Below are 24885 nucleotides of genomic sequence, written 5' to 3' on the forward strand. Positions count from 1 at the left end.
AAACAACAAGCGAGAATCTGTTTGTGGTGGTTGTACGAATTAGTGATTCCTTTGCACTTGATTACCCGCTTGTTACGAATTCCAAAGACAGTACGTTCGTTCGTGCTCATCTAATTCTGTCTGGCTGAGGTCGTACTAATCAGAGAATTCCTAGTTGGCACAATCGTTCGAATATTTCTAATCACTATATTTGCGTCGGATATCATAAACAGTAAGAAACGCGTACCTCGTAGAAACTTCGCGTATATTTCTGAACACGTTAATTAATTCGCTTCTTTCCTGTTATTTTGTGCACACATGTTTTGGAGCAGTGTTAAAAAAATATTCATGGACTGCTTAGTTATCTCATGGCCAGTTACAATTCCAGTGGTTATTTTTTGCCCACTCGTATAAATAATTAATAACTCCTAACTATGTACTGACATGCGTCTACGAATGTCTGTACGTTGAGATGGTGGAGAAGATTTGTAGCTCAGGTGGATGATTTGGGTGGAGTTTCGTTCTCTGAGGTGGATGGTTTGGTTGTAGAGCTTTCATCGTTCTTCTGAACGACATCATCAGCACAAACTTCAGGTAGAAGACTTCTATCTCTATCCTCAAAATATAACAACCCAGTCAAATCAGAAGACAAAAAAGCAAGGGTTCGAAGTTATATTTGGAATGCCACTAGTAGGTCGATGAACATCTGGTCTGAAGATGCCACAAATATTCAGAGCTTGACAATGCCTTTGAAGATTTATTTACCGATACAGGTCTAAGCTAGTTTATTGTTAAAAGCTATGCGAAGTATAGCGTACCCACTCATAACCTGGTCTAGATGCGTGATTGAGCACCTTAGCCCAGGTGAGTCCAATTAAAATAATGTGGTCAGAACCAAATGTTGAAGACCCACAAAGCTATTGATTTTGGAGATTTATTCACAGCTACAGTATGTTTACAATGAAGTTTAGTTGGTGGGAAATAGCATAAAATTTCATCGTTTAGGATCCACATTGTCGTGGAATTTCCGACAACATTGAGATGAAACCTACAAGGTAGCCGTATATTGTATATTGATATACGGCAAACAAACCTAGGCTACTTGCGGCTAAAGTAAACGGACCAATAAGGTAACCGCTACTTGACCCTGAAGTACTCAAGAACCTGCTTTGTGTGTTTTTATGTATCAATATGTAGGTGAAAATATTTTTTAGTAACCTGTTTGTTATGAAGCCGTACTCAACCTCAAGTCTATGTGTTTAAATATGAGCATTTTAGTGTCTGGTAGAAAGTTCTACCTCATCGTTATATACTAATTAGCGTACATTAATGTATAACTGACAATTGTCAGCGTTTATCATTGTCAACAGCCGATGTTTATTATTACTCTAAGCATTGGTGTTGAATTCGCACAATTCGTATCAGAGGACCTATGGAGAAAGACCATGGTCTTGTGACTTGCAAGTCACAATTTGCAAATCTGGATAGTTCCTTCAGAATAGTGTAGCTTAACCTTTCAAACATTATAAAACTTTCCTTTAACTGGGCAAGTTTTGGTTGAACCACGTTGTCAACTTACTTTCCGGAGGTAGGGTTTTCTTTTTAATGCTCAAACCTTATTTCAGTAGATACGTATTTGCTAAAATAAGGTTTGAGCACTAAAAAGAAAACCGTTTACGGCTCTAAAAATTATTTTAAATTGATTATCATCAAATGATCTCCCAGAAGTAAATACACTTGCTCGTCACAAAAGCAGATAGATCGAGGTTTATGTTTATTATTTTATTCTGCTGTAGTGCTTCATGTGCTATGGACAGGTTACAGCATCTCCGTATAGCAACTCAATAATAAAAAGGGTTTCATATAGCTTTTTTTTTGTTTTCGTTAACGTTTGTTTCAAGCCTACATACAAGAGCTTAGTTAGTTAGTAATTACCATGTGTTCATATTAAATTCCGACTTTTAACATGTATATGAGAATGTTGTTTAGTTATGTATGTAAAGCATTCCTTTCTAACTGCTCATTGACAGACCTTTTACCCGCCTCATTACTGGCTGTACATGTTTACCTTTTTTATTTGCTTGCTCCAGACTGCCTACTAGCCAACGATTGTACGTGGATTGGTTTTTTTCCTCCTGCTGTTGAGTGACTAAATATACTGCTTAAAAATGAGTTCATGTTGGAACGAAACCGGTTGGTGGGCTGATCAAGAAGGTTTGTCACTTGTCACTAAATTAACCTAATAGAAACCGAACTTTCGTATGCTCGTGACAAACTGGATTCGTTGCTGCAGATCTTAAAAGAGGACCCAGCTAAGACGTACGATTCTCATTTATGATGGACATTCATGGGCATATTTTTTTAGCAAGACCAGCACCAAGTATAAGGATGAAATGGCTGGTCGGCGAGATTCTTCAGAAAAGGAAAAGTTTAGGAGTCCATTTTATAAAGTATCTCCGAATGATATTAAAAGGAAGAAACGACGAGTACCATCTGAAGAAGAAGAAACATACAAAGGTTCTGAGGAATTAATATTTACTAACATTTTAGAATCATTTGTTATAAAGGTTTTTGAGAGAAGTGTGGACTTTGGACAGTTTAGCGAAAACGCTCCTTTGTATCCAATGGCTAGATCTTGGATACGTAATCTTAATCAGGGTGATTCTTCATCATGGAATGATGTCCCAAACGTTGATGATGACCAGGAGGTACGTTACCCAATTTTAATTGTTTTGTTGAGTGATCACTCTTTACCTAAAGATATCTAATTCCAGGCTCTGCGTTTGAATATAACTGACTGGTATCATGTAGACTGACTTGTTCATCTTAAGTGGGCCTCATTGTTGCCCTAATGAAATTCTTGATGTTACGTAAAATCAGCACTTATTAATTAGAAGATAGATAGGCAGCAACCACATAGACTATGGACCGAGAATTCAGTAACATTTTTCTTATTAGCTTCAACTGGGAATTTCATAAGTTGTGGGATGTGTCTTGGTTAAACCGTCTGCAAACGTCTACCCACTCATTCCTATATTTGTTATGCTAATCTGAATAAGTATTCGTGTTCAGTTTGTCTAGCCAGCATAAGTAAATGAATCCTCACAAACTTACACCTGTTGGCTCGTCACCTTTTTCTGTAACTTCACTTTGTACACATACTTTTCCAGTTTCAGGTTCCTATAGTATACCAGTCTAACTTCGGATTTATCTGCGATTGAGAACTACTCAGTATTGTCTATTCCTCCCGTATTTTTTCATCATTATCATTACTAGTACAGTCATAGCGACTCTCAACTGACCCTCAGTTCTCATGTGAACCATGAAAGATAACCAAATAAAGCAAATGAAAGGTCACAATAAGCTGTTAGTGTATCAACAGTTCATAACAATAGTGTACTTAGTTTACGGACTGCTACTGTTCTTTGTGAATGAGTACCGCTACCAAATGTTGCTGTTAACGTGAAACCCGATAAAGTGCATATTAAATCTAAGATCTCGTTTTTCTGACGTTTGTTGTCCTCATGTCGCACTCAGTTTAATCCTAAATCGTTCAAAGTCATTACCCAAACAAACTTCTTGTGTTTCTTCTTATCTGGTTTTCAAATCTCTCCTAAGACATATTCGTTATCAAGTCCGCTTCTGTGTGACTACAATAAGCTGCTAGACTACAATTCACATTAGTTGCATGATGGTTGGGATTCGATCCGTTTTCACGATCAAAGGCAATATCTCACGCAGTATCATTTTAATCATATCAACTCACCATCATAGTCCTGTTATATCTTATGCACTCCTTAATTCGTAGTCGGTAAGAATTCTTTTGTGAACCAATAAACATCATATCTCTATCGTTCCTCAATACAGTAACAATCATCACCATTTAGTACGGTCTTAAAAGCTAGTACGTTACAAATGAATGGATACCCTAGCTCTTTTTGTGTCGTATTGTATTCATTTTGTAACGATTAGTGAAACTTTGCTTTACCATCTAGTTTTGGCTTGTTGGTAAACGGTGTAAAAACTTTTCAATAGAGTCAACCAACAAAATAGATGAGTTATACAAACACTGCAAATCCGACAAGCGTACATGTCATTTTACACAATATTAGGTTGTTGTTAATAACTTATCCTAAAGTATGCCCATGTCCTTCATTTGACTACTGAACAGGGTGAGCTTTGTATTATCAATTACCGATTAGGAAAAGATGGGAATCTGTTTCCTGAAAATCACACTAACCGTTACCACATTTAACGCAAAGATTTTAGCTGCATAAATAATTGAAAGCTGGGTAAGTTGTATAACTGTGAAGTAGGGTAGAAAAGTACAGGCGGATCCAAAGGCATTTTTAAATTCATTATTCACATGTTCAAATTCTATAATGGGTTCGAAACAAACCAACGATAGACTCAAATAGACCATATTGCCATCAGTCATCGTTGGAGAGGGTCGATAGAAGATTGTCGCTCGTTCTAAAATACTTGTTTGGACTCTGACCATGCACTAATACGGGCACGCATCTGCTTGGGCCTCACTGGACACAGAAAAGCCACACTAAGAAGACCCATTAAAACTGAATTGAGTGACGAGTAAGCCAAAAGTAGATTCCAGAATCAACTGAGATCACACTTAGATAGTTGTGAAAGCGAGGCTGACTCAGATGTTGCATGAATAGATGTAAGAACAGCTGTGGAAACAGCAGTGACATCTATTAGTGATTCGAACCAAAGGGTTACGTAAAACAAGTGGATTTCTACTAAGTCTATTGTACTGATAGATCTTCGTGAAGAACGAAAACAAATCAGTTCTAAGTTAACTAAAAGTCTAAGGAACGACTGTGAGCAGTGGTGGGCAACGAAAGCAAGAGATGGAAAAGACAACGGCTGCAGGTAACACCAGACAGCTTTTCAGACTTACAAAAGAAACCGAGATTAAGAAGTCAAATGTAAGTGAAACTATTTCGGAAGACAACACTCTTATCCGCTCCCAGTCCAGACGTTTAGAACGATGGGCGGAACATTTCAGAGAACAGTTCAGCTGGCCTTCAGCTACCCTACAACTACCCTCCATTCCCAGACAGTGTGAATGGAACATTGAAGTAGGTCCCCCAACCCTAGCAGAAGTTCAAAAGGCTATAGTTAATCTGAAACGAGGAAGGGCAGCTGGTCCAGATGGATTGGCTCCAGAGGTCTTTAAGGATGGTGGCCCAATTTTAGCGATTAGGTTGACTAATATTTTAGCTAAGATCTGGGAGTTAGACGTTATTCCATCTGACTGGTCGCAATCACTTATCGTCCCAATATATAAGAGAGGGTCAAAATCATTCTGTGACAACCATAGAGGGATTAGTTTAACTAATATAGTATCTAAAATACTAGCCTCGATAATTATCAGACGCTTAACTAAGACTCGTGAACTGCAAACACGAGAGAATCAAGCTGGCTTCAGACCTGGTCGTGGCTGCATCGACTACATATTCACCATTCGTCAGGTTCTAGAACATAGACATACTTATCGGCGTCCGTCAATGGTGGTCTTCCTTGACTTGAAAGCAGCATTTGACTCGGTAGACCGCGAGATTCTGTGGCAGTGTCTGACATTGAAAGGCGTACCTCAGAAGTACATAAACCCTGTAAAGGCCCTTTACTCGAACACTACTAGTCGAGTAAGTGCTTATGGCGAACTGTCATCTGCTTTTGCAACCTCAAGTACTATCTGGCAAGGCTGTCCACTATCTCAATTTTTGTTTAACTTTATCACACACAAACTGATAAAAATAACGCTCTCGTCGACTGAAGGTTCGGGCATTGGTCTCCTACCAGGAGGTCCATTTATCGACTTGGAATACGAAAATGATATAGTCTTGTTCGGTGAAGATTCCGGTAAAATGCAGTCTTTTGGTGGCACTGAGCAACAATGCCAGAATATTTGAAATGCATTTCTCCCCCTCTAAATGCGAGTTGTTGCTTCAGAACCGGCCTGCGTCAACACCTGAACTAAAGATAGGGAGTGAAGTAGTGGAACGCGTTGACTTCACTTATCTTGGAAGTCTAATCAGCCCAAATTGGTTAGTGTCTGATGAAATCTCTGCACGGATTCGAAGAGCTCGTTTGGCGTTTGTCAACTTACGTCACCTATGGCGAAGGCAAGATATCCGTCTATCAAAAAAGGTGAGTATACTGCTCGTCAGTTCGTTCTGTTCTACTTTGCGGATGCGAAACGTTAGGAAGATACTCGTAAGCTACTAGTATTTGGCCACAGATGCCTCAGTAATATTGCTCCCATCTGCTGGGATCACCGGGTAAGTAATAGTAAGGTTAGACGCAGAGTATTAGGGAATGATGGTAAATCAGTTGGTGGGTTTGCAAATATTCATCAACTGAGATTGTTCGGCCACGTGTTACGTATGCACGAACACCGATTACCACGACACGCAATGCTGACTAGTGTTGAAGAAAGTTAGAGGCGGCCAAACTAAAACGTGGCATCAGTCCACAAAGTCACCAACTTCTGGTTTGAGCCATGTTGGTAGGTGCAGACTACTTGGTTGGGGGCCGCGTGGCACTGAATAATGGATATATTTAGTTGGTGACAAAATCTTACTGTGAACCTATAAGCAGTGTGGGATCTTCAGTGACTTCGATGCACTAAAATCTCATATAACAATCCTGGAAATTAATGAGCATTTTTCTGTATATTGTAGCCATTCATATCGATGCCTCTATAGACGTGTACTAACAAATGCCTACCATATTGTTAAATAAGTCTTTTCTAATACTTAGTGTATGGTACTTGCTCATTTTCTAGAATTTTTATCCATATCTTTCCGTATGGACTGGTTTTGATGGTTTGTTTTTGTTGGCATTTCTAATATAGAACAGTGATCAGTTGCCTGACTGTCATTACACGCTACCTAAGCCAAGTGATGGATTGACCGATAATGACATCAGGATACCGCCTCCTCTCCCATCGGACGGTCAGCCATTCCTTATAAACGTCGAGGTAATTTTCGGTGCTTTTGTCAACATTCTAAAAACATTTAGAACCCACCTAAGGAAATGTCTCCTGAAGGATTATTGGAACAGCATATTGTCCGTTGGAGAGAAATCCGAAGAAAGTAGGTACCTTTTTTTAAACTGCCGGACAATTTTATGTATACTTTCATAATACATCAACTCTATTTAGCTAAGAAGTAATGGAGTATCTGACAGACTAATAGCTTTTTTAAGTAAAATGGTTGACTACATCGATAACTATTAGGCGAATTGTTGCAAATTAGTCTCATTTGAAATGCTTCTTGATCGAATGTTTGGTTTCACCTTAATATCTACGGCTCATCTTAAATGCAAACCACACAAACATTTTGAACAGTGGTCATCATTATCACATAAAAATGAGATGGAAATACTGTTGGAGGCGATAAGGTCGAACTAACCCAGTTACTGAGTAATTGAATTACCGAACTCCTGTCCCACAGTCATTTCAGAGAAAGTTACGTGACAAAATATAAGTATCACTATTAAAATATCGAATTCAGTCTTTCTATAAACTGCGGATCATAATTTCTGTCCGCTACTGATCATCATATCGGGTTAGCGAAGTTATTTGAAGTACAGTTTGCAATGCTGATTGTAGTACATTCTTAACCTCACCATGCTAACTGTTAGCTAATGTCCTTGTTCCGCGACACTTCTTTATGCTCAATCTCCTTATTTTGGGGTTTTCCCTAGTGTTATAAGATTTTGGGGGAATATTGGGAAAAACCCTTAAATTCCCCCAAGCATTTTGAGAATTTTTCCCTGACCTGGGGGAATTATGGGAGTTTTGTGCTATTTCTCCAAAGTTTTGTATAACGGTTTCCCCAGAATAGGGAAATTGAGTGTAAGCGGTATATTTTGCCTTCTTTAATTTTTTCCATTTGAGACGTCCCATACGTTTGGATTTCTCGAAGTATCTGTTGTCGTGTAGAATACACACTATGACGTAGTCGTATTTTTCCAACGTTTAACCCATCAAAGCACACTGTGAAGCTTTCGGGACAGTGTAAACTGATACCATGAGTTTAGACAAGATACTTTTGTGTAATAATATCATGGTCATATTGAATAATCGCTGGTTTTTCTAATTTGCAGATGGAAAGCTGCCTGTCGCGATAACGAAGAACGGTATTTGGACTCTTATCTTATTCTCAAAGAAACGTATGACAAATTCTGCAAGGACATACCATAAGCTCCGTCTTATAAAATAAATGTATTTGTTCATAAAGGCAAACACAAATTATAAAAGTGTCTTTCTGACAATTCAGTAACTTTGCACCATCGTAACCACCTTCCTTTGCACAATTTAGCGATAGTTGGGCTGCCATGTATTTCAAAACAGTGGGGATCCTTAAAAACAGTAAAAGAATTGGTCTTTAGGTCACATTTACTCTATAGACATCACACTTGATAAATGCACAAGATATAAATACTAAAGCGAAATTAAATCGTCATTTAGATTCAACTATTTCATGTATGTAATAGTACATTACGCCTCACTACGTGATACCAAGTTGCAGCGTATTGGTTGGTTGTAGTTGCCTTGATCATTGATATGCTTTCACTCTTAGTTTCCCATTAGGTTAATAGATGTGGATTTCAGACTTCCATGCTGATAACTTAGTAAACACTAATGTTTAAAATCCACAAACAAAACTTGAAGAACCACATTTGGGACTTCGGATTCAGGTTTACAAAAGCTTTCATCGCTGTTTGGGTTTGTGTATACAAATTCATTTGTAGCATTAGGAGCATTTCGCTATATTTAAAAGCAAATGGAATTTTAGCCTGCACTGATGCTGCGCCTTGGATTCACTTAAGTAATATATACACTGTTGTGTATAGTCTGGTAGTGTTTTGCACCATTCACTTCCTCTTATATCTATGTGTAAGATGAATATGGTTGATAATGAATAATTTTATTAATTAATGAGTGGTTTAAACCATTTAGTTTACAAAGTGTTAGACTGTTGAGTCAAAGATTTTAGTTACTGGTTTAATTGTCGAGTATCAATCTTAATCCACATGTTCGTAACACAAACGAGATCTGATCAGTGTTTTAGACATCACTTAACCAACTTACACAAATTAGCAACATAGTTGGCTGATCAGGAAACGTTTTTAGTGCAATGATTCCTTTTGATGAACTGTCGTCGTATCCTCCTAAAAAGTTAAACGAGGTTTCTACTTACCGAGCATGACTGGTGATCCGTGTGCTTGAAAATGATCAACAAGCAATTTGATGATTTCCTCCGTAAAAAGGCCATTTTCCACACGTATTATCTTAAAATCATGCTAACACCTCTTTAAAGAATCAGGACCTACCTTTGTCACGTATTGTATTACTAATCCACATTCGTATGTTCCAATCCAATCATGAGAGCCTACAAAAGCTCTGGGCTTGTCCCCAATTTCATGCAATATATTTTGAACTTCAAGTAAAGTAGGTACATCGAAAGGACAGGATTTTGTGAGCTTGTACCACGATAAAGTGGTTTGCAGTGTTCTGTAACCACAGCCCCAGCCCTTAAAATAATTTGTTTTTAGAACTTACTTGGTCATTCACACCTTGAGCGCCATAATGATAATAGTAGCATGAACCTTTAAAACCAACTATGTAGTGCTCCCCTGGTTCCTCATCAAGTGCTGACAGACACGCACCTAAACTTAATGTCAACATAGATTTTCAGACTCAGTTGGATAGAATGTTCCCAACTAGCTTCGTAAAAGGAATTGCCACGGTGGAGTAATATCGGTAACTGAAAAGAAACATTCTTTCGATCGGTGTATGTGGACATTAGAGAAAAAACAAACTTAGGTGCTAAGTGTTGAAAATATTAGGTCACCCCCAAGAAAACTAACAGGGTAAATGGTTGTTTACGAACACAAACTAGTTGGTGTAGCTACTTTATAAGTCCAGCCAACCTGGGTGAATATGAAATCACCCAGTCGTGCAGTAAATACTGAGCCAAAAGTCACCTCTATTAAAACTTTGCACAACCATCCTCGTACAGGAGGACCGTTTCTATTAAGCCATACGCCAACTCGTAGCGTACGGCATCTGGTTTTCTGGATGTTCCATAAACAGCTTACCGAAGATTTCACAAAAATGCGATCACAGTTGTACCCAGGTTGTTAAACTCACATCCTAATTAACTGAGTTTAGCAATTAAAAATATCAAGGAGATTTTACAGCGTATCCAGCCAAACCCGGAAGTAAAGGTTTATATGCCGAGATCATGTTATTTCGCAAGAATAAATTATTTGTCTACTCATAGTGTATAGCTAAGTGGGAATAGTTGCTAGTCTGAGATGCAAATAAGTGAAAACTATTGTAGCGGAACCTGAATAATGGATTTTAAAGGACTTTGTGATACAATGTACCGCAAAATGGAGAAACTCTTGTTCTCTTAATTGTGAGAACCGAAAATACACAATCAAATTTAATAATAATTAGTTTCGATTTTAGCTGTGCACAAAGCAGAAATGAGAATGTAGCGCAAAATTTGTCGCGATGCAAGTGTCATTGGTTTTGAAGAATCTAGCAGTACTACAACTCTGAGACACTACTGTCGAACATGATTTAGAACATCATGAACATAATTTAAAAAGTTACAGTATCTGAGTTTCTATTTCAACATTGTTCTTTTGTGTTCCTTGACTTCATTTCTCTACGCAGTTTTTTGAAATGTTGAGGCTCTCACTCTTCAGTAAAAAGGATTCTAGGTTGGTCAACCTGTGTTAATCCCAACAGTGTGCTTTTCAGCAAAGGTACAGCCCTTTAAAAATGTTCACTGACGGGGCAGATACTACTCGTTCAGGTAGGCCAGTTAGACTGAGAAGTCGGTAATTAGACACGATGTCTGACCATTTTTAAATATAGGACTGACTATAGCATCTTTCCAGTTTCCATGGTTTTGCGTGTGGGAAGGGGGAATGTCGAAGTGCACCGCGAGTGGTCGTGAAATAATGTCCACGACAGAAGACAGCAATCGTGAATGTAACCGATCACGGCCCGGCATCTCACTAGATTTGAGGTCAGTGATCAATTGATGTAGCAGTTCCCTCATTCGCACACACAGGTTCTATATCTGGCATCACAGTGGTGTGATTGTGACAAGTATTGTTAACCATACCCTTAAGGTAGACTATACTGGAATATCAGTATAGGGGTTGTGGAGATTGTTAAGTTTTTGATTGAGATCATAAATCAATTGATGTTAGACCACCGTTGGAAACCTGGAAGCAATAGACGGCCGTTTCGTCCTAGTATTGGACTCCTCAGCGGTGCGCATCCACGACCCCGCTCCCCGCGAGATTCGAACCCAGGCTCTATCGGTCTCGTGCCAGGCGCTTAACCAACTAGACCACTGAGCCGGCATCCAATGGTGTTAGTGTCTAACACGGTTGACATTAAGTAACCGGCCTATATGATTCCCTACCACCCCTTTTAAAAAAATTGTGGGGTGTGAATGAAAAATTTAGGTATCATTGATTGGTGGACTTGTTTTGCAAGTGTGTGCTCAAGTGATAATGAACAAACATTTTGTTACCTTTAATAATTTTGTGATTGGTCGTAAACTGTTCATCTTTGTAATCTGATTAGTTGAAATCGAAATCACATCTGGAGCTGTGATTGGATACCAGAATTTTCATTTTTTACATTTGAAATTTAATGATAATGAATAATTTTTTTTGTGTAATCTTAGTCTTGAAAAAATTTAGACTTTTGAAGAAAAAGACACCAACTTAATTGCATTACCATGCAATCCTACTGTTAGTGAATGTGTATTGGGATCAATTTTTGTTTTCCGATCAAGTATACCTTGAATTGAAGTCGTTAGTTATCGGAACAGGAATAATCATATGTATCTCAGTAAAAGAAAGTTTTTGGGAAAAAGCATCTGTAAACCGGTTTGAATATTTGATAATAGTGATTACTGAATGAGGTCGGTAGTCAAATATTTAATACCAAATTAATAAACAAATTATCACCAAAGTGTGTGCATAGGCTTTTTGTAACACACGGTGTGTTAATGGGAAAAAGAAATCAACATATCAATAAATCATCATGATAAATTACTGGTTGCAATATGTATAATTCAGGTGAACCAACCGTAGACGATCATTTAATGAACTGACTTTGACAGTATATGAAAGTAGTAATAAATTTTCCGAAAAAGACACTTAATATTTAGTAAAGGATTATTTTGTAAATGTTCATTCATAATGAGAATTAGACAACGTTAGATTTAAATGTGGTTAAATTGTAAAAGTCCATTGAAACGGCTTATTGTGTTCACTTGTAAATTATTTGTAGTTCTGTATTTTAAAATTAATTTTTTGGTCGTAATAAAAACTAGTTTGTTTAATCAGTCATGTGTGAATATTGTTAACCGCCGTAATATGAAACCTGAATTATCTAGACATTATGAATGTAACCATTTTTGACAAGCATTTGAAATATCAGTTTCATGAAGTGTAAATGAACAAGCCTACGTCGTCTGACTGACTCAACAAATATTTATCGACTTTAAACGTATAAATATGAGTAAGGTCAACTGTATCAATGAACATTTACAATGCTATTAGTATTATTTATTTTCCTTATTATTATTATTATTATTATTATTATTATTATTATTATGTCAATTGACAAGATTCAATTCTTGTACTATGTATTTCATTGACACAAAATTTTTGCATTTTCAATTTTCCTATAATGCTTAGTCACTTATTGTGACTGAACACTTTACTGCAAATCATCCCGACCTTTAGTGAATGACCTTTTTAATTTGTAAATATATATATCGTTACAGATGTAAACGTTAACCATTGTTAACACATTACATTGTCAAATTCATAAATGTCATGCCTTATTTTTGGACTTTATAAAATAATAAAATTATGGACTAATAACTGTATAGTGTGATGATGAAGTTAAGGAAAACGATTGTTTCCTAAATTATTTTTGATTTTTGAATATTTTAAGGGAATATTTAACTGGTACAACGAGATTGTACCAGTCATAAATAGTTGATGAGGTGTGCAAATGAACACGGTGATATAATCAGTAGTTATGAATAACTATGGAGGCTTAGTTTACGATCAGACGTACTTCTTACGTACGCATAGTTCTGGTTTCAGGAAATTTTAATATAAAACAAGAATATGAAGTTCTTGTTTTGTGTATCTATGAAACGGATAATATTCTTATTTCTTTTTACACTTACTGTATGACCTTTTATCACCATCATCATTTCAATGATGATGGTTTCAACTTGTTTTCAAATGTCATTATTTTATTCCTAAATAAGTTAATTTTCTCAATTTCGTTTACTTCTCTATGAGCTTTAATCACATTCATCTTTGTAATTATCTTATTACATTCACTAATAAATGTCATCATAAGTTTATTGACCTAACGACAAAATTACGATTTTCACTCATTTAAAATATTCCTATTAAAATGTACTCAAAATGTACTTTTATTAGATAGTTTACAAATGTGTTACTAAAACATGAACGCTAATCACATTATTTTCAATATAAAATTACTAGATTAGTCTTCATTAGATGACAAAATCTTGTCTAAGTTTTCTTAACCTTTATATCTAATAAACGTTAGAAACAAGTTTACGAATACATGAACGATAATCGCTTTTCCACTATTAATCTCTAAGGGATATCTAAATTCATGAGACATTAATAAGTGCTTAATCACTTGACCTTTGCGGCGGAAAAGTAGTAGATAAAAAATAATGGAAATCAAATTGTGGGTGGCCCTGAAAAGGGCCTTTACTCGTTCTCGCGGTCGAACGTCATCACTATTAGTTTGTAATGGCGCCACAGATAGGACAGTGCACTGCTCGTACGTTCGGCGATGGGTCGTAGGCACAGAAGGTATGAAACATTGCTTCACATCTACAGAAAACCCAACCAACCGCATCACCGGTTTCACACGGAGGCTGCGCAAGATTACAGATGTCGCAGAGTCGATTCTCGTCATGCTCTTCTTCATTTTCGATGTCCCGTTCAGTTAACTCTTCGGAGTTAATAGAAATTACTTCCTCCTCATCGTTACTGAGCGTTTCATCCAAATCAACAGTTCCTCGTTGTATAAACGGCACTGCTACGTTAGTCGAGGTTCTTGAAAGGGTGTACGAATGCTGTTCTCCATGTAAGTTTACTGGCGTTGTTGGTAGTCTACCGTGAACTATGAAGTCATGAAGTGAACTGCATTGTTCCTCCGACATTCGCCTGATTAACGCTATCACCGCATTCTTCATGCTTGGCTGACTCAGTTGCATTGGGAAATAATTTTCAACTGCAATATGAGTCAGATAACCATCATAGTGTAACCACCTGTCACAAATTGACTGTACGTTCACTTCGGTGTTACTGTGTATGCAGTAAGCCAATATGTGACGGCATGGTAATCCGTTTTCAATGAAGAATGGACACGAGCACCGGCTAGTGTCGACGTGTACGTAGTACGTCCCCGTGGCGTCCATAGCGGTGAATAAATCTTCCGTCAATGCAGACTGCGTTATAGGAATGCGAAGGTGTCGCTTCAGTAGTTGACAGGCAACTGGTGTCAGTCGTTCCTGAAGTCGACGTACTTCCGGCTCCTCACCAATACCGGCTTTCCCCGACAATCCATTGAATATTTATGTAATCTTGCTTCCATCCAATATCCAGTACGAAGCAGCACATTGAAAATGGATCTGAGAACCGGTGTTTTTCGATTAAGGTGATACATCTTCAAGACTCGGTGGCTGGTCTCGACGAAGTTCGTATTATTCAGTTCAAAGGGAGTGGATGGCGGTCGAAAAGCAGTGGACCATTTGTGTTTCCGTGGTAGAAGGTGGTCTCTGACGTATCTGCCAAATGTTCCGTCCGACATTTCGATTAACGAAAGTAAGTTGTTAAAACTACAAAATCATGTTATGTAGATTTTGATTTACCTTTCAACCGTTCGAGTGAACATGAGGCGAAAGAACAGTTGTACAATTTCTGATCGCACCCTCTACAATAACGGTTACTGGGTTAATGTTAATGAACGAAACACTTACCCTCTTTATCACATTCCGAACAAGGTGTACGCGACACAGAATATGGTGTGCATCCGGATACACCTGCGTAATAGCAGCAGCAATTGCAGGTGAATCGTCGGTCACAATGCCTACCAGTTGTCGACTGTTGGTACACCGTTGGAAAAGAAGAGGAATCGAGAAATCAAGGCCGACGTTTCGCGACTTAAAAGGCAATGCACATGGGTATTGCCTTAAAATTCATATCCATGGCAACGACTTGATATAAATGGACGTTCTCGTTATTAGTTTTGTACGTCCCGTCAAAACCAATTACGTCACAAAAGTGACCGGCCAAATTCACTTGCTCAGCAGTCATGAAGAAGAAATACGATAGACAGTTCTCATCGTCCAATTCGTATTCGCAAAGCCCACCCAAGGATGTTATGTGAGCTTTCAATTTCCCGTAATCACCTATAGTGTACATTATAAATTGGCAAATTCCGTACCAGGAAGGTTCGCGTGTGAGAACACTTTGTACCGCATATTGCAGACATCTTGAGCGGTCAGACATTTCCCATAAGATTGGTAAGCAAAATTCCTGATGTGGAATGCAGCGGTACCGGAAATCAGCAGCGGTCTCACAGTTTCAAACTCCCCATCCGTTAACCTGCGCATCCATGAATTACCCTGGTACCTCAGGGAATTGCACTCGTGATTGTGATGTACATTCCCACGTACAACAGTCCAATAGCCGTCTATAATCTTACAAAACATAAATGCTGGACATTGGGTGTTCATAGAAGCCCTTCATTAAAAAAAATTATAAAACAATTTACCAAATTACCTCCTCCGTCTAATACGTTGTGACGAACCGCTAGATCTTATACGCCCATTTCGCCAACACACAAATTTAATGTAGGATTTTGATCTCTGCCAATATGCGAATCTCTCACTACATAATGACTGTAAGTCGATCTTTCAAAATTTGTGATAGTGGTCTTTAACGCTTCAACCGATGGAAACGCAACCAGAAACAAGGTAGTCAAAAAGACTTCCTCCATTTCCGTTACGTGAGAAACACCAGCGCTCGTACTCGGCACGTTACTCTGCTCCATAATGACGATTGAGATTGTGCTTCGTCGACAAGTACTGATAATTTATAACAATTTTCAAGACATAACTAACCAATTAAATCTAATTTTTGGAACTAGCCATTTCATTGGACGAAACACGGGATGAAAAATATTGTAATTTGGGGTTGGAAAATTTTTTTTAAAAAAAAATGGCCGGTCGGACAATATTATTCGTCTAACACTAAGCGCCTGGCGCGAGACTGATAGGCCCTGGGTTCGAATCTCGCAGGGAGCGGGATCGTGGATGCGCACTGCTGAGGAGTCCTATACTGGAATAGTTTGATAAAGTCACAGCTTCGGCCAGATCTGATTTAACTAGTGATGTCTTAATTTTCGTGCAATAATAATGGAGGAAAACGTAAGCTACGCTTTGTTCTTCGTTTAATATACGGAAACGAACGTTGTGGGCAAGTGTGGCTGTTATATGCCTGCTGTCTTTCTTGACTACGGCATCTAGCTGTGGTCTTTTTACGTATATTCCGGATTCACACTTAAGTTATTCGTGTCCCGCTGACATGAACAATTCCCATAAGTGTTTCTTATGCCTCAACAGCTTTCGAGTTTCCTTGTTAATCCATGAAGGGCAATTTAGTATTCTACGTGTTAACTATGGGATAAACGGGGATGTTACGGACTCGGAATTTGCTTTAAGCTTATCCCATTCGCCTTTGATAGATCCATCTGCATCGACCAATCAGCCTGCTGTGATAGCACAGTCTATGATCGCCCGAATGACAGCTCACCAGATCATGGGCTGAGGTGGAGTAGATACGTACTGTTTACCAAGTATCCGAAAAAAAGTAAAGTACAACATGATCACTATTGGCTAGTTGGGGAAGGTGCTGAATTTCGATGACACGGTCACACTGGTCTGTAATGACAAGATTCAGAAACGACGGTTCATATCCCAAGTTAGTAAGTGTCCGTTTTGAGACACACTGCACATGCATACATCGAATAATGGTTGATAGGATGTCACTATTGGAACCTCAGCACGAAAACGTAAGTTCTGTCCACTTGATATGCGTTGCACTGAAATCTCCAATGATGGGACAGCTTGCGACCTTACTCTGAGAACAAATGTGACTTAAGATAAGGTCGTCAGCGAGACAACATGGACTACGGTATATTCCTTCTACAGTCACTAGCCCATAACTAAACTTGATTGTACAACAAACTAGCACACACGTATCTTCATCATGTCTACCTAGGATGATCGACTGTTCATGAAATTGGTCTCTAACATATAATATTACGCTTCCTCCCTTGCGATTTATAACTACGACTTCTAATACAGATGTAGCCAGAAATGATGGGAAAACACTCTATATCTACGGTGAGTACGTTTCTGTGACAACGGTTATATTGGGACATGACTCATCTACTATCAAACTTAACCCGGACATTTAAATGCCAAGACTACGAGCGTTCGTGCAGCACACATTTAGTGTGTCGATAATCACTCGTTCCACGCATACAGGTTTCGGGAGAATTGACTTCCAAAGACTGACCACACGAAAACCCCAAATCTTAAGGTTTGTTTCGCTATTTGGCCCTCGCATGTTTTGATCCGCAAGGACGTTATTGACTTCGGTTAAGTCGGATATGAATAGTAGAATTACGAGCTTTCTATGCGTTATTCAATATGACGTCTATTTCTGGTGGGATCTCGCCTCCAAACCAATTACTGATTCTTATTACTTCCATGATATGTTCCTCCTGAGATCTCTTCCGGCAGTACATTACAGATGTTAGATTCAAACTAAATCCAAATAGTATGCATGCCTTTTAGCAGAATTACTATAATTTGACTCTTTCAGATTCTAAATAATTAAACTAGGGACGGATTTGACCTCTTTGAAGGTGGTGCTCACGGCTTTCGATCGTGATATTATATCACATCTGTTACCTGCTGAGAGCCTTCCGTTGGTTTTTCCTAGAACAGAGGCTGGACGGCCGTTGTTAGCCCAGATATTATATGGCAACGAGTTTCAAGTGATTGTTTGATGGGAGAGTCGTTAGTCAGATGGCATTTAGCAGGTAATTGAAGAACTCTGAGCAAGTCACCTCTAACCGTTCTATGTGACAAGGGTAATAGATGTGGTTTCGTCAGCCCCGACTTGATGGTGGCAGGTAAAATTTGCCCAACTACAGTTGGCAAACGTTGTAGACATATTTCTTTCATGAGAGTAACACCAACCCCAAAATGTTCAGCCAACTGCTTTATCTATCATGATGTTTTGAGCGGTGAAATGTCACCTTGCACGCACTCATCTGACAATTGCTGCAACGTTTTTCGTCCGATAGTTGGGAACGTTGAATAATAATCTGTTCTAACTGATCCTGGGCTTTCAATGTAGGAACACTGTCTATATGATCAGATACCTTAGATTTAACCTCGGTCTACATAATTCTGAACACAATATAGTATTTTGATGCTTATGAATGTATTTCGTTAGGGAAACGTGACTCCCAGCTGTGCAAATCAAATATTTGGGTTTGGTCTAATAAATAGTGACATGATGGCTTAGATCGCAAGGTGTTGCTGAGTGGCTACCCCGGTTAATGCTCTAGTTTCAGATGAACACATTACGAATATACTCAAAAAACGCTACCAACGAGAAAAGAAACGTTGAAATGTTTATAAGTGAACTCAAAATTACATTTCCGAAGAAAAATGGTATCCAGGAGGAAACGCATAGGAACCGCAGTCTCAGGGCTCGATCGGTTTTTAGCGAAAAACACAACCTGACTTCCCGAGTCGTTGATAACCCTCCAGAATCCCACAGTATGTTTGGCGCGACTGTCGTTGCTACCTTAACCAAAGTTGGCCAATGGGCACAAGTTGTAAGTAGGAAACGACACAACGATATAAAGGAGAATCCTACCCTCCCAAAAGTAGTAGAGAAACTGAAGACTGATCGCAGTGACAGGTCAGCTATTTTTCATAGAATCACGAGGAGTGAATTCTCTGGACCGAAACCTCGTTTTGAGCATGACAATGGGCTGATAAAACAGCTAGTGAATCAACGTATGCCTCGAAATATATACAGAGCCACCTTACTAAAGCTTTATATACTAGGTAGTCAAGCGAACTTAAAACCTAATCAAACCAGGCTTATTAAAGTTGTGTTCAAATCTGTAAGTTAGCGTGACATAATTTCACAGGATGGACATAAACTAAGGTGTCCAGGAGCTTTTGTCCGTAGGGACTTGCCGCAGACAGATCGTATAAAAAGACGGGAAGCCGAAAAAGAACTACAGCCTGGGTTAGACGCTGGCGAAAAGACCTAAAAATTGTAAACTTTTGGGTTTTGAGGCTTCAACAACGAATGATGCCGAAGCCCCTCTGAGTGAAACAGGAAGCCTTTTAACTAGGCTTCCGATCTGTTACACTAATGCTTGCTCAATAAGCGGTTGGAACTAGGTGTACAAGTTGACCCTATAAAGCTAGATATAATCTCAGTAACGGGAACTTGGCTGACGCAGACTATAGACAGTACGGAACATGGTTTCGAGGGTTTTACGTTAGTAAGGGCCGACAGAATACAAAAGCGTAAAGGAGGGGGAGTATCTCTATCCATTAGGAATGCTACTCCTAGTTGGTTATTAGCCGCTTGCAATGCAAGGGGCAAGATTGCTAATTGACTGCCCTATCGAAGTCTGGGCTGTGATGTAAATGAGGTCTTACTAAACAGTTTCAGTATTTGGTCGCAAAGTAGTCGATGTCTAAACCTACTGAACTTTGACGAACCCATATCAGGCTGGAAAAATCTGCGAACTGAATCGTCAGATAATTCCTTTGAGCAGGAACTAGTTGATGCAGTTATCATATATGCTCTAGTGCAACATGTGAAAGAAGCGACTGGGTAAGACCCGGACTCTAAATCACCCTTACCAGATCATATACTGAATCATTATTTGGATGACGTTTCGAACCTCGATTACATGTCACATCTAGGTAAAAGTGATCATGCAGTTTTACCTTTTGACTTCCATATAACTTTCAATCACAAGCACACGTTAGCTCAATCCAGAACTAACGTCTGGAAAGCAAGAATCCAAGATAGACAATAGAGCCACAGTTCTCAATCAAAACGGCTTGGGACGTATTTTAAAATTTATACTTAAAAGTCGCTTGGACCCCCCCAAAGGGGTCAAGGAACTCTCCACAATGGTCCAGTAGAGAGATCTGCATTCTTTTCGTATGAGAAGAAAAGTATGGGATAGATTTAGGTTACTGGAGACTAATGAGACAAAATCTCAGTACCGAAAAGCTCGGAATACCCGTGCCTCGACCCTCTGTAAGTCTAGAAGGTTGGACGAAAAGAAAATTGTTAAGGAATCCATAGAATGCCCTAAACGCTTAAGTTCCCATATAAACCAAAGGAAAAAAGAAGAGGGAATATTCCTGTACTATGAAGAGTCAGTACTGCTTCACCATTAGTGGAGGATGAATTTGTAAGGCTCAAGTATTCTCGGACTACGTTAGCAGTGTATATAGCATAGAAACACTATTCCGGTTAGTCCATACGAATCTCCTCACACAAACAATGGACAGCGTGACCGTTAAAGAAGTCGATGTCTTTGGTCTGCCAAATAAGCTTGACAGGCAAATCCACGTGGCCCGATGAACTTCATCCCAGGCTACTGAAGGAATTATCTGACTTTGTTGCGGACCCTTTAAGTATATACTTTAACCTATCCGTAACGCCTAGTCGTTTACCAAAAGACTGGAAAAACGCCATAGTAAGTCCTGTCTTCAAAACAGGTACGAAACACAAACCTGAGAATTACCGGCCCGTTAGCCTAACTACAGTGGTTGTTAAAATCTTAGAAAAGATTATTCGGAAGGAGCTGTTTAAGTATCTCGATGAAAACCGTTTCCTTTCAGAGAAGCAGCACGGTTTGAGAATAGGTGACTTTTGTCTCACTAACTTATTAGTGGCTCGTGAAAGCTGGTGCGCTCTTAAGGACCAAAAGTTACCTGTAGACGTAGCCTTTATTGATTTCAGCAAACGTTTTGACAAGGTTCCACACAACCGGCTGTTATATATGTTAAGAAATGTCGGGATTGGAGGCAATCTATTGATGTAGATAAAAGACTTCCTCGTTGGGCTCCAACAAAGAGTACAGGTGGACTCAAGTTGTCTAGCTGGGAAACGGTACTTAGTGGAGTGCCTCAGGGTATAGTTTTGAGGCCATTGTTAGTCCTCTTGCATGTAAACGACCTTCCTCGTCTACTATCCTCATAGGTCTTGCTGTATGCTGACAATGTCAAAATATAGAGGGTGATAAGAAGTAAGGGTGATAGCTTGGAACTCCAAAATGACCTGGAGAAATCATCGAAGTGGTTTCAAACCTAGCAGTTGCCAATTGATACTTTCAAGTGTGTTGCGATGCATGTCGATCATCAAGCTACAGATATGTACACAATGAATAACACTGATCTACCTGTTGTCCAGACACATAATGACTCAGTAGTCATCGTCAGCCAAGACTTATGTACTACTGCGCACTACCGTGCGATAGTCACCAGAGGTCTCAGAACTCTATGGTCAATACTTAAAGCGCATGTTGATGTCGAATCTAATACTTCCTTGACTTTGTACACATTATTAGTACGTCCTAAACTTGAGTACTGCATACAAGCGGCCAGCCTCTGCTTAAAAAAGACAGTGAGATTTTGGAAAAGGTTCAAAGAACAGTAACTAAGCTGATCCCCGGAACAGCGAAGTTCTCGTATGATGCTCGACTGGTCGAGCTAAATCTATTCCCGTTGTCGCATCATAGAACTAGAAGCGACTTGATTACAGCTTTCGAATTACTAGGTGACAAATTTGCACCTGATATGCTCTCATTTCTTTGTCTTCCAAAACAGAGGATTTTCGAGAACACCCCAAAAATTTTCACAAGCCCAGAACAAATTACATGTCAGCTGACACCCCATCGAATCATCAACGAGTGGAATTCACTGCCTCAGCACATGGTTGAGGCTTCATCTGTCGACTTTTTCAAAAAAGAGTTAGATCAACTAAAAGAACACCATTGCCAGGACTGACACATGCCATCAAGCCTCCTATCCTTTCCAAACTGGAACTCCTCAGATTTGCGGTGGAACTGTAACAACTTAGCTTGATTGGTCAGAAGTTGACCGAAATCATCTGAGTAGAGGTCAGAACATGAAAGCTCATGTATTTATCTACTACCTCATTTTATGCACGGATTATACTTCCTATTATTTGACATAGAATGTTGAAGAGCTCTGTGTGTTCAAAAAGGTGACCTCACGCTCCACCGTGTGACAGCCCACAATCTTAATAAAGACCTGTAGATCACAAATGTAGAGGACCTATGTTAAATTGTTGGTGGCCTATTCAAGTAAGACGGTAATGGTGTAGTCAAAAACTAACTTCGAACTCATACCTCACAGTCAGCACCTAACATGAATTACCGCTCGTCGTATCAAGGTACTGCGGCATTATGATGATCGTATAACACAAAGGACGTTATTACAGAAATGTATTAGTAAAAGTAGGTACAAGAAAGAAGTTATGATCGCCACCACGTGGACCAGTCCATGACGCGTGGCAACGACTCAGTGGTATCGTTCACTGATGGACGCTACTGGGCACTTGATGGTGAAACTGCCGTCAAACGACTGGTCCGTCATCTCGAAAACTTTTAAGGTTTTAAAAAGGCGGTCAAGTCCAGACTGTTAAAAATGTGGTTCGAGTTCATCCATACTACCTGATAACGTCTATTCTTCAAGTAACAAAAGAGATGCCAGCGTAATAATGCATGATATAGGACAAATATTCAACCATATTATGTTATCACGACGATTTACCATTTATGACAATTTTGAGACCTACTTGAAAGAAGTATGTAAGGTAAAGGGACTTCTGTGAATAATAGATTTTCGTTCAGCATGTGCACGCTAAGTGTCTAAATAGGAGAATGATGATCTAGCTATATTTTCATCAGACATGTTTGCACTTATGGACGTAATGTGTGTAATTTTTTGCACTTCGATTCCATAGTTTGCAAGTTATCAAATACTTCATTAGAACCGTCTTTAGTGGTCAATAAAGAAAGCTGTCTCTGAATCATTCTTAGATTTTCTAGAAAGTTTATGAACAGTGATACTCAAAATATGAACTTGTGATGTAGCGTCCAGTCACGGTTGACTATGATCATCACTACAGGAAAACTACATGCCAGTTAACCGATCAGACCCCCCGCAGGCCAAATATCAGGAGGCAGTTGATGGCTGTAATCGAGATGTATTTTTTGGCGATCTCGTGGTATAGAAACAATATCGAGGTCGTGCCATGTTCACAAGTGAGGTTGCTGAGCATAACCTAGTCCGCACAAGGTCACAATCAACGGAAGAATGTAAGTGTTTAGTAAAGTTAAGCAAACAAGTACAGTAAAACAATCACTGGTACAATTGGTTATAATAATAATTGTTTTAATCATACCAATCGCGTTCTCTTGATAAAAGTAGGTCACCACAAACTTTGCTAGGTTTACTTAAAGTATCGGGACTTGATGAATTTAACTTTCTAACTGGACTGATGAATTCCATACTACCAGTGCAAACAACAAAATCAAGAAATTCATCACTGAAGAAATGTAATTATTTTCGAGTGCGAAGTTATTGACTCGAAGTTGTGAACAAGAATATGATATGAAAATTAGGATCACCGAAAACAATGATATCCGAACTACAATGCATTTGTCCGATTTTGTCACATTTGAGGCACTTAGCATTATGTAATTCACACAAATGACGGTAATGACGTTTATAACAGGATAACCACTTACCAAACTTGTGCTCACTCGTTTACGCTACTCTGCAATTGTTTCGTGCATTGTTTTCCATGTTTTTTCGAGAACGAAGGTTATCATTAATTTACTGTCTATCTTTGTGACCTGAAGTACTAATCGTTTAGGACAACTAAGTGATATAGTGTGGTTCTTTATATCCTGGATGTTAAATCGAGGCATAACCTATATATAATTAATACATGTAATTCTAGCATCTTGGAATGAGCGATTCAGCGTTTGTATAAGATCTATTTCCGGATTTGTTTTGTTATTTCCGGCAATCAGTCGATCACGCAGCTGAACATGAAATCAATCATCACAATTACGTTTGGATGCCTGTTTTTGCAATTCAAGGATAAATTGTCTAACGTTCTGGCTGTTCTGATGATTAACTGTACGCAATCCTACTTATTCCTCCAAGAAATTTTTAATTCTTTTTACTTGTCTATCCGATGTAGTGTACTCAGCATGTGACTCGATTTTCTGTGTTCCTGTTTGGTTGCTGTTTATTACTGTCTTCTTGTGTTTTCCTTTCTTGAATCATCCCTAAGATATCTGAGGAAATACATTCTAAATGCTGGTGCTACTCGTAGTCCAAAATCTCATGGGTTGCTGGATTTATTGTCGTTTTAATCCCTTTCCAACTGTTCTGCATAGCATTTTATCCTTCTTCTGTGGATCTTACTAGGCCTTGTTCTTGCTGCTTACATCCATCTTGAACTCTCTGAGCTTATAAACCTCTTAAAATACCTGTATAAAAATTTACTGATCCTGCTCGTCAAATATTCAGTACTTATGCAACCTCAAATTTAACTTCATGGCCGGTGAAATCCATGTGCTTCTGTGTAAGTGTCCATGAAGAAGAA

The 24885-nt window shown here is 38.8% G+C and overlaps 2 protein-coding genes across 4 annotated transcripts; one reads left to right on the top strand and one right to left on the bottom strand.

Moving 5' to 3' along the window:
• Positions 1-1064: 1064 nt before the first annotated feature.
• On the top strand, positions 1065-9397 carry LIN37_1 (Protein lin-37). Of its 3 annotated transcripts, XM_051215753.1 has the most exons (8): positions 1078-1172; positions 2070-2193; positions 2226-2298; positions 2345-2496; positions 2530-2687; positions 6857-6982; positions 7024-7097; positions 8113-9397. In XM_051215753.1, exons 2-8 carry the CDS (start codon positions 2148-2150, stop codon positions 8207-8209), a joined length of 726 nt encoding a protein of 241 aa, XP_051066288.1. In that variant the 5' UTR covers positions 1078-1172; positions 2070-2147; the 3' UTR covers positions 8210-9397. The 3 variants fall into 3 exon arrangements, with proteins under 3 accessions (XP_051066287.1, XP_051066288.1, XP_051066289.1); XM_051215754.1 differs by having other exon boundaries at positions 1065-1172; positions 2070-2298; XM_051215755.1 differs by having other exon boundaries at positions 1090-1109; positions 2070-2298; positions 2345-2687.
• Positions 8239-9373, bottom strand: MS3_00010906 (uncharacterized protein; the record flags this gene model as incomplete). The annotated part of the gene is made up of 3 exons (XM_051219319.1): positions 8239-8367; positions 9101-9180; positions 9343-9373. The coding sequence occupies 3 exons, from the start codon at positions 9371-9373 to the stop codon at positions 8239-8241; spliced, it is 240 nt and encodes a 79-aa protein (XP_051066290.1).
• Positions 9398-24885: the final 15488 nt, after the last annotated feature.

This window comes from Schistosoma haematobium, chromosome 4 (assembly GCF_000699445.3).
Source record: "Schistosoma haematobium chromosome 4, whole genome shotgun sequence".
NCBI lineage: Eukaryota > Metazoa > Platyhelminthes > Trematoda > Strigeidida > Schistosomatidae > Schistosoma > Schistosoma haematobium.